The sequence below is a fragment of the Zingiber officinale genome, chromosome 6B, assembly GCF_018446385.1.
Source record: "Zingiber officinale cultivar Zhangliang chromosome 6B, Zo_v1.1, whole genome shotgun sequence".
NCBI lineage: Eukaryota > Viridiplantae > Streptophyta > Magnoliopsida > Zingiberales > Zingiberaceae > Zingiber > Zingiber officinale.
This window is the reverse complement of record NC_055996.1, coordinates 107,796,831-107,807,955: the sequence shown is the minus strand read 5'-3', so window position 1 is coordinate 107,807,955 and position 11,125 is coordinate 107,796,831. Positions and strand designations below refer to the sequence as shown.

The 11,125-nt window shown below is 37.3% G+C and overlaps 1 protein-coding gene and 1 pseudogene across 1 annotated transcript; both read right to left on the bottom strand.

Annotated features, from left to right (window-relative positions):
• Positions 1-885: 885 nt before the first annotated feature.
• On the bottom strand, positions 886-4,197 carry LOC121988775 (peroxidase A2-like). The gene is made up of 4 exons (XM_042542427.1): positions 2,195-4,197; positions 1,925-2,107; positions 1,598-1,760; positions 886-1,510 (listed from the first exon to the last, which is right to left on the bottom strand). The coding sequence occupies exons 1-4, from the start codon at positions 2,597-2,599 to the stop codon at positions 1,080-1,082; spliced, it is 1,182 nt and encodes a 393-aa protein (XP_042398361.1). The 5' UTR covers positions 2,600-4,197; the 3' UTR covers positions 886-1,079.
• A 946-nt stretch (positions 4,198-5,143) lies between these two features.
• LOC121991343 lies at positions 5,144-10,300 on the bottom strand (annotated as a pseudogene).
• Positions 10,301-11,125: the final 825 nt, after the last annotated feature.

Sequence of the window (11,125 nt, the reverse complement as noted above, 5' to 3'; positions counted from 1 at the left end):
AATTATAAATACTAATCATTGAATTAACGATATAATATAATATTAGAAAAATAATTTTAATCTACATAAATAAATTATATTTGAACATGTTTAAACATTTATAAGATTGTCTCGAGAATTTTGTTTTAATGGGGAAAAAATAATGATACAATTGCATGAATTAAAGCCTACTCTTTCTTGTGATTGCATTCTTCAACAACTACCACCAGACTACTATAATTGAGATTTGAGTACATTATACAAACATAGAAAAATATATATTTTTTATTTGATAAAAAATGTCGATTAAAATTTTGGTATATGATTTACCTACTTTTGGAATTTTAATAAAATCGGAGTTGATCTTTAATTACTATGTCGTATTATAAATTAACTGCACGCGGCGCGAGCGGCGTGGAGAAAACGTGGGCCTCACGTGGAGAGCTACGGTCGGTAGGAGAGTCCGATTCCTGGGTTAGCCCGGCCCGTAAAAAATTATTCATAATCTAATGGTTTTTTTAAAACAAAAATATAAGAAAAATTAAACCGTACACATATTTATTTATTTAGTTTCCAAAAAGTGAAAAACAAAAATAATCTTAAAAAAAAAAAAAAAGGCGCCTTCGCTTTTACTGTTTACTTACTGCTCTGCTTTGGCCTCGGAAGTCGGAACGACTGTATGCTTTTGCTTTACAGCCTTTCTCCTCTGTCTACTTCTCCTCCTTCTAGTTCTTCTCTTCTTTCCCCTTCCTCCCTCTTTCCTTCCTCCTCATCTTCTCCCTCCAGAGCTCCTGTTGGGCATGGAGGTGACCGTATCTGGCTCCGAGTGACAACATCAGAATTTTCTGTGTTTTTTTGTTTTTCAAAAAACAAAGAAACTGGTAAAGGGTTTTAAGCTCTGTGACCTTAGAGAAGAAGAGATTTTTATAATATAGCTAGGTTAGCACCAAGTTTTGTGATTTACCATATTTATTTATTTAAAACTAATAAACAAACCGGACTAGTCGGTTCTATCGATTGGTAATTAAGACACTAGACATGTTATTGAGTTTGAATTCAAATTGGCACAACAGAGCAACTTCTTTTAGCGCCAACTTCATTCAGCCACTAGCTTCATTCACTTGCCGGCAATTGCTCCTGATCTCCCCGTTGCTCCCCGTGAGCACACTGATGTTGCCCATCTTGATCATAGCCTCGAGAAAGCTCTCGAAAAAGGCAGTTTGATTCATGGCAAACTCGTTGACGATGGGGGCAGTAGATGCATTGGTGGAGGCAGCAGAGAGCAGGTCTTGGTCGGTTTGGAGCAGCCCCCTCAGGCTCTGCAAATTGGTATAGTATTTGTTATCAAAGGCGTCAGGAGTGGAGACATCAAAGTCATTGAGGGCGCTGACGTTTCCGCCCTGCGGGCAACTCTGCTGCAATGCGGAGAGGTATGTGGTGTTCAACGATGGATCTGGGTTGCCTGTGTCACCGAAGTTGTAGAGCCGCTGGTTGAATGTCCGACATTGTGCGCGCCCAAAGGTGTGAGCTCCTACAATTTACAATCTATTTAAAATTAAAGTCGATATTCATGTATGTATGTAAACGTTGTCATACTTCAAGAGAGTTGTTCAATTACCAGATAAGGCGACTAAATCTGTGACGTTAAGGTTGACAGCCGCAAACTTTTGTTGGAGGACAGTCACACTGTCGAAGGGAGAAGGGAGGTTATTCGCGGCAGTTATGTTGGTTGTAGTTCCATCTCTTCTTCCAAGTAAGACACTCCATGAAGGCCCACCTGCCTTAAGTTTTAACAGTTTTCAAAATTTTGATAGAAATTGATTTAAGAGAAGGATAAACTGAAGATTCATCACATAATTAATTAATCATTAATGAAAATGAAAGGTGAATTTGAGCTCTCGAATTCAAAACTTTATTAAATGACAGAATTATAATTAACTCTTACTAAGTTGACTGAAGCTTCAGCGGTAATAGCTAAGATGTCAGAGCATGACACAATGCCGGAGCAGTTGTTTTCCACCGCGACTTTGATCTTATCTATGATGTCAAAACCCCGCGCAGAATTCTTGTTCGGGGCAGTACCCTTCTCCGTGCTGCTATTATCTAGCAATATCGATCCATCGCAACCCTACGAAGATCATCATAGTGATTAAATTTAGATTTGATCATGCCGATTATGAAAGGAAGCTAGTTAAGAGGAGACAGAGCAACATACGTTGGCGAAGCAATCATGGAAGAAGAGGCGAGTGAGGCTCGCGAGGATGCGTGGATCCGAGCTCTGTGCCTGTCTCACCTGGTCACGCACGATAGTCGACACGCTGGGGCAAGAGGTGTCATAGAACGTCGTGGTTAATTGAGCCTCGCACTCGTAGAAGCCTAACAACAACAACGTAAGAAACAGAGAGGAAGAGAAAGCATGCGAAAAGGAGAAGAAAGAAGCCATGCTACTAAATTCTAACTTGCGCAAATCTCTTAACGAGACACTCTGCTCTGTGTCATTTATAATGAAGTGAAGCGTAGAAGGGACGATGGATAGCCTGTTTTTCTTTTTGAAATAGGAAAAAAGAAGAGGGAGATAATGATACTCATCTGTTAATAAGTGGGGGATCATTGTCCCCATCAATACCAAGGCTGAATCAAAAATTGACCCAGTCTTTACCGCGGATCAGAGATCTCATCCCCTAATTCTGAGGGGAGGTCTTTGGAAAAGTTGCTTGCTGTGTCGAAATATGGTGAGATGTGATGCGTGACGGTGTAAGAAATGGGGGCCCCAAGGAATGGCGATGAGCTGGACGTCATTGTCATTTCCCATCACAAACATCTAAAACGTAATTACGTGTCATGTTTTGTCTATGTAAAAAGTAAGATAATAATTTATGATTATATTCGAGCAATTGCTCACCGTTTGAAACGTAAAACAATAAGGGGAAAAAATCAATGAGATAAATAAGATTGACGGATACAAAAATTTCAATAAATAAATGTTTTAGTAATTCAAAGGGACATCAATATAGTTCTCATTAATTAATACCATTAAGAATGAGCAACTAAAGAGGATCTTTTTAGTCCTTTGTGATTGTTAAGCGATGCGATTTGGTACGCCATAATTAGGATCGATGTATTGGACTGAATATAAGATTGAGTGGTAGGGGAGCTTCAGTTTTGTCACTCGAGCCTATGGGATAAAAAAAAAAAGGATACATAGAATATAATGTAAACTAATGTTAAAGAGTAATCATGTGTGTCTTCATGTGAAGATGTACAAATTCACAAAGCATATAGATAAGAAGAGTTGATGCATGGATTAAATCTGAGCCGATTGCACTTGCCCAAGCACAATAGCTAACATCTTGGGACAAGTCCTTGTATAGAATGTTGAGTTTGATTCAACCTCACAACTATAGACATGAAAGACAAGGATGAGGCCTACATTGACATTTCTTTATGAATATTAATCCTTTTTTATATGTGTACCTAAATGAATAAAGGGCCAATATATATGCATATTAATCCATAGATATATATATATATATATATACATAAATGAGAAAAGGGCAATACAATATGACATTCCTTTATGCGTATTAATCCTTATATATATATATAAGTGAGAAAAGGGCCAATGGCGATCAATATTTGGTCGTCAAGGTTAGGTATAATCTCCTTTTGAAGGAACAAAAGGGGACAACCATCAATTATAAATGTGAACATGGCAATTGTAGTAAAAATTATAAAAGAGTTTTTATGTAAGGCGTTGATCTGAATTAATGGAGTCGCTGCCTGCTTTTATTTAAGCGCCAAAGCGACACGGACGAAAGTTGTGGGCATGAAGATTTAGCCGTCGAGGATTAGTTGAGAATTTCGAAATGGTGATATCCTAATTGCAACTGTAAGACTTGTGCAAATCTAAAAAAGGATGGCTTATCAGCACGTAATTCGTTTCTGATGACTTGATTAAAATGGCAATAAAATTGTTAGATTAGCATGAATTCGTTGGAACTCTGTTTTATTTTCAAGCAAATAATATAAAAATAATACAAGAATTTATATTTAGTAGCACTTTCCAGCCTCAGCTTGCTCTGAAACTTGAGAAATCAAGTCTTGAATATCATAACCACATTTTCGAAAAACAAAAAAGTAAAAAGGAAAAGAGATTCAAGTTTTTTGTTTCTTTACTAGCAATTTGTTGAAATGCCCACAAAGCCCATGGACGACACTATTTTCTAGCAAGTGCAACAATGTTACGCCATCCTATCATTATTATTATATGAATTAACGTCTGAACAAAAAGGTTCCAGATTTAACTACCACTAAATCAAATAATAACTTAGTTTATGTAACAATTTCAAAGATAAAAGGAGACGACTGATTAATTCTCGCACTAAAAATAATTGTTTACAAAACTATCAAATGAATCAGACAAAGTAAAAGAAAGATCACATCTATCTCAATGAAACAACAACATCTAAATGATACAACAGTCTGTCATAATTCTCCAAATACCGAGACACAGTACACAGAAGTTGAATTTATTGTACAGCTAAATAAAAAGGGCACAGTATGATCAGATTGAAATATCATAGTCTCCAAAATATAAACCAACGCAATCCAGATCGATGTAACAAAACAAATAAGTGCATTATTGGTTATATAGTTAGATTTAAGATGAGTCATAAAGGCATTGACTAAAATCTTGAAATAGCAAACACAACACCAAAGTATAAGAGAGAAGAGAACCATAAGTTCAATGAATGAATCAAATCAAAATATTGAAAATAACAAGAATAATTGTATTCCAAGATTAAGAAAAGGATGGTCCAGTGGAACAGGTAATTGAACTGATTAACTGTGATTTAAGATATCTACATAAGCTTTCAGACTCATTAGGAAAGACTCTTACATAGGCACAGATATATATCTCTATGAACCTACATGGAGAAGCAGGGTCCCACATGTTGAAGTATAGATGTTTCCAAGAACCGATCAATATCAGTAATTTTTTATCAAAATGAAAAAAAAAGAGGTCGAAAAAAAATTATTGATTGAAGTACAGAAAAACCTATAGTTCACGTATGGCGATAACACTAATAGAGGGAGGACCCCACAAACAGAGAGGCAAGATAACAATCTAATGGCACAGAATAAATTTTCACAGACCATATGGTAGCAGCGGAAGTAAATCTAAACGTTGTAATAGGACATCAATAAGGTACAGATCAGTAGGAACCTTCGACAAATGGTTTCAATAAGAAACAATATCTAAAATATAGGCACCCTACTCAGTGATCACCAACAGAGGACAGTGGAGGTTCAAAATACAAACAGCTGAATAATCCTTAAGACAAAGCTTGATTGGGAAGCTTCAAGCTTAGGTCCATGGTTATGCAGTAATGTTCTGGTATAAAGCAAGGGGCAGGTAGGAGATAAATGGTAACATCATTTTATGTGAGAGATAAACATCTCAGACTTGTTCATCTGGTCGTCTGGTTTAGGCTTGAGGCTTCATATATAGGCTGGCTCCAGGCTTCTCAGACCTAAACTGTTTTAATAGGAGAGCAAGTCAACAAAGGTGAAAAAGATTAGCTGCATTAGAAGTCTGATATAGGTTTTTAGGGTCATGAAGCAACAAAGCTTCCAAAAGTATGTTGGATACCATTTCATGCATTTCAGAATCAAAAAGGATGTTCTACCTGTTGGTCCTACTCACTGAGGTTTTAATAATCATGATGTTTCCCATGGGATCTGTTGGGACCAGATAACCTGGTAAAGCATGCTCATGATTAAGGCAACAGAAACAATTTTCTTTGGATAATATGAAAAGCTGCACAGATACTGAACACTTGCAATTTGTCAGTAATGAGCACGCTAAAGAAACTAGGCTATCTAAATCATCTTTAAGATGGAGTTAAAATCATGGCCACAAAGAGGTCGAGAACTTATCAGAAGTGGATTGCATAACTAGCAAATATCGAATGTCATGTGCAATTGTTTAAACACCATTGGTGATTAATGTGCAAGGTATAGTGAAAAATGATAATCAGAAGAGCATTGGATAACTAGCAATTGATTCTCAAGTTTATTAACGTGAGAGTTTTGTAGGTAAAAGAAATACATGCACAATAATGGAAGGCATATGAAACTAAGTATCAGAACAAGGACTCAGACCTGAAAATCATATGGAAACACTATTTAATTGGCAAAATGACAACTGTTGAGATGTAACCTACCCTTATGCTTAGTGCAAGCTTTGAGGAGACTTAAACTATTATATAGATAAAATCAACGTTGTCTACCATCAGATAATAAGTACAGCATGAACTGGTGGAATAATCCAAAAATGATGAGCCAAATCTAAGTACTGCCAAATTTTCGAGTTCATTGTTTACCTTCACAATAGCTAAAGTTTTACTTGTTTTTCTACCAAAGACCTACTGCCATGGCATAATGATATGTGTTACTTTGGCATATTGTTGAGTGTCGGATGCCAACTAAACTCACAATTCTAGTATAACAAGGCATGGTGCCATTTACCAAGTGTTATCCATGGTCTCCCCTCTTCCATCCATAGTACATTACTTTCTCTGCTAACCAAATGTTCCAAGATTCTGATAATTTATTGACATTTAAACACTACTAGGCAACTCTCAGTGAACTTTCTCAATTAATTGTAATAGAATATTCTGAAACTTAATCTATTAGATTCACACATTGTTGGCTCTCATAATTACAAATTCATTTTTCGTTACAATACCGAAATGTCAAATAATCATTGCAAATACCATGGCCAAAAGTTAGGATTCCGATTTGAATCGTCTCTTTTCTCAATTGATTGCCGCAGAAGAGTCTGAAGCTTCCCATAATTGGAGCCCTTTACATACTAATAAGTTATTTGTGATGACCATGTCACATCTCCACATTATAATTGTCAACTAATTTATCAAGCAATCATCTCTCTATTGCAAAGAAAACAAATTTGACTAAAACTACCCATTCTTAGAATAAAACCCCACAGCCTAGAAACTGCATACAGAAGACAAAAGACAATAGATTGCCTTGTACTGGAGTAAGGCAGCAGGTGGCATACACACAACTGCCAATATTCTGGCGATTTATGTTGGCCTTTATCTAAACCAGCACATGCTAATGGTATGAGATTTCAAACGGGATAAAAAGTGCAAAGCCACCATATTCTCTTATAAAACGTAAAACATAGTAAAAAAAAACAGATAGAGTTTAAGTTTGACTAGGAAATTGTACATGACCTTGCATTTTTATTTTTTTTCTCTTCGTGCTAGATACAGAATTTAACTGCCACATTAGAGTTCTGATATTGCTTTCTACATTTCCTCTTTATTTTCTCCCTGTGTACCAATATAACTCTAGGGCAATAAGCAATCTACCTTACTTCAATACAATAGTACACAACCTTTTCTTCCGTAGCGTTTGTAAGCTCCACAAATATTTCAAAAGCAAAAAAAAACCTATGATGACCCCCATTCTACAGTCGAATTCTAGCAAAACCATTAACCCACGACTGTTATAAATAACAATCTAAGACACCCAGAAATTCTTATTTTTTCCAACATTCAGAACATCCATGACCTTATCCGCAGATCATCAAATTTTTACTCATCTAAATGATAACTCCAAAATTACTGATTGCTACAGTCCAAACTAAATTAGTTGGGGTAATACTAAAAAAGGTGTTTTAGGTTTTCAATGATCCTGAATGGACATATTCTAATAATCTCTATAAACCTCCAACCATAAGGTTCCTTGCAAAGCATTAATGACAAACATTTAAAAACTGTGAATGAAATAAGAAAAAAAAACAAACAAACTGTTACCCAATGTTTCCATAACGTGAAGAGTATCCATCATATGAACTATAATTGCTACCACCACCCTGAAGGTAGCTACAAATCATTAGTGGAATTTCAGAAAGCTAACATGCAGATTGACCAAACAAAACATGAATAGAATATAGATAGAGATAATTATTATAAATTAAGGTATCAAGATATTTGAAGTGGGAAAAACATACTTGCGAACTGCCATAGCCTGCATTAGTATCAGACGGTAGCAAATTACGGGAAGTACCATATCCACCAGAATATGAAAACCCATGACCATGTGATTTACTATCCCTGCCTCCATGATATTTTGGACCATCAGAAGCATCAACTGGAAAACGATGGTGAGGAGCAGAAGAACCATGTGCAGCTGATGTACTATCCCTTTCAAATAAATTGGCTTTTAGACTAGTTGTCACATGGACAAGTGCATCTCTTGCAATGTCAATCTCTCCACTAATCTGTATAAAACCAGTATAATGGCACATAACAGAATGTGAAGAAATTACGAAAAACAAGTGGGGAAATAAAAAATAATAATAGCTTACCTGAACCATCTCATCATCTTCAGAAGCAACTTTCGGAACATTTTCTTTTGAAAGCACACGTATGTTGGCTCTTGTAGCCCTCCTCATCTCAGAAATGATTGATCCAGCTTTACCAATCAGGCAACCAATCTGCAAAGTGGATACCAGAAGGCGGGTGGTATATGAAAATTCACCTGATTCTTTTTCACTTTTTTCACTACAACGCGGCTGCAAGCGAACTGCAGCATCTATTGCGAGAGAGATTGGATCATCGAAGAACTAAAATACAAATATCAGGAGAGAACTAATAAGCATAAGGAAAAAAATAACTATATGAGAATACACAAACAAGCTAGGGCATGCGTGCAAAAAAAGTTGTGGGACCTCTTTAGCAGAAATTGTGATTATGCAGTCATCTTCAACAGAGTTACTATCTACTTTAATAGAAGCTCCAGATTCCTGCCTTATTTGGTTAATGATCACACCATTCTTTCCTATTACACTTCCAATGTTTGCAGCAGGACAGAGAAGACGTAAGCTGAACTCCCTTGCAGCACCTTCATCTCTTGAAGGTGGGTAAAGCCAATCTACAGGTGCTTCTCCTTTATAACCTCTATAAGAACCTACCAAGGGGCCAATACCAATTAATGGGCCAGCATTGCTTGAGACTCCAAACTGACTAGCACCAGGGAACACTGATGGTGAACTGGCAAATAGAAGGTGGTGCGAACGAGATGGATTATCATGGAGACGTGATGAAACTTGAAGAAGAGCCTTCTTCACAACTGATGCTTCTCCACTGATCTGTTTCCAAACAAGTACATAAGCTTAAACTTAACTCAAATTCATCATACATACTGGCTCACAGCTTTTTATGTGCTTTAATCAAGGAGGAGAACAAATAACCTATGTAACCGATTATTAAAAAAATCCTATTGCATCACACAGGCATGGAGAAAACATTTATAAGAGGATTCGACAATGCTGAAAAACATCCAAAGTTAGTTTATAAATATAGCATTTGAGGATGGCAGTGGCATACGGAAACCAGTACACAATTGACAAATGAACATCTACTGCCGACCACCATGATAAATAAAAAGCTCCCTGAAAAACAGAACTGTATAACACATAGGAAAGCTCTATGATCAAGAAACAAGAGCATCCTAATCATCATTCTTACCTAAAGTGGATAGTACATCTTAGGCAACCATGTCATGATTAAATGCTTACAGTTGAAATGATAGGCTGATTTGAATACCTGGAGTAGCTCATCACCACTAATGGCACAAGCTGGGAGGCGATCATTCTTAAGAATGCGGACTTGAGCACCAGTATCGCTACGAATTCCTTGAATGATTTGTCCTCATTTCCCAATGATACTACCAATCTGATCAGAAGGGACAAGAAGTCAAGCAGTAACTTGAGGACTATCTCCATCACTATCTTCTTCGGCCACTACCTCATCAGTAACAAGTCGCTCATGGACCTTGAATAGAGCATCTTGAGCAGGACACATTTTGTCATCACTATCTTCAAATATATTGGTTTCCTCCCTTGTGCTAAAAATGGCAATGCCACGCACATCACAACCACGTACAGTCTCCCCAATTCTAATCTTAGCTTGTGTATCAGATCTCAGTTGCTTCACAATCACGCCACCTCTCCCAATGATGATACCAGAGAGAGAGATATATAAAGAAAGAGAATTTATTTCAAACACACAAACTTACAAGCTGCTAGCGGAAATCTTACAGGATCTTGTTTCTTACTCGCAAGGCTGAAAATGATTCAGTTGCTTTCTGAAACTTAGGAGTGAATAGGCAGATAGAGATCTTCTTCGATGCCTGTTACACTTAGAGAGCTACTCCTTATATACATCAAGGAGTGGAGGCTTTGCTTAGCTAGTAAGTAAAGAACCTCAACTAGCAAATGCCTCATGACTCAACTTTGTCACACTTAGTGCACGACAATCTACTTTCGGTGCACGTTCTAAAAGTAAAGAGGACACGTAAGTCCTTTATAAAAGAAAAAGTCAGGATAAGATTCCTGAATTATTGTTCCGACATTTGTTTGTGGGGGGGTCCACCACGTCCGCTTCAGTCCATGTGCTGGTGGAAGAGTGAAGAATCTTCCGTAGGATCATCAACCTCTGAGTTGGCTTCATCATCATTATTGATAACTTCGGGTTCTCCTAACCCTGGTTCTTCCCATATTGGGTCGTTGTCCCAGTAGCCTTGTTGTTCTATGTTGACCCAATTAATTGGTTCCTGGGCCAAAGGTGCCTCCATGTTGAGCCTTTGTTGCACATAATTTTCTATCAAGTCAGCCCAATACCAGGAGTGACATGTATCGGTGCTGCACTTATAGAAATGTCGTCCAGGATTCCTGCTAGTGTGAGAAACTAGCAAGGCTGCATCTCTTCCGCATGCACACTGCAAAGAGAGTTGGTTATTTATAATTACATTAACAAGCTCATTACCCTTTTTGCTGGTCCTCAATGCGTTCGAGATATGGGATGCCATTCTTGCTTCTGCAACAGGATTAGGTTTTTGTAAAACCTCACTAATAGCCTTTGTTAGTGGACGCAGTAAGGTGTGCTCCCATTTGTCCACCAGAATTGTAGTTATCAGCCGAGAGAGTTCATCAGCTAAGACATTGTCTTTCCCACTTATATGTTCAAAGGAGACTTTTATACCAATCCCTGAAATATAATCTGAAAGGGTAAGCCAACGTACCCGGGATGGTTTGTGATCAGAAGCCTTT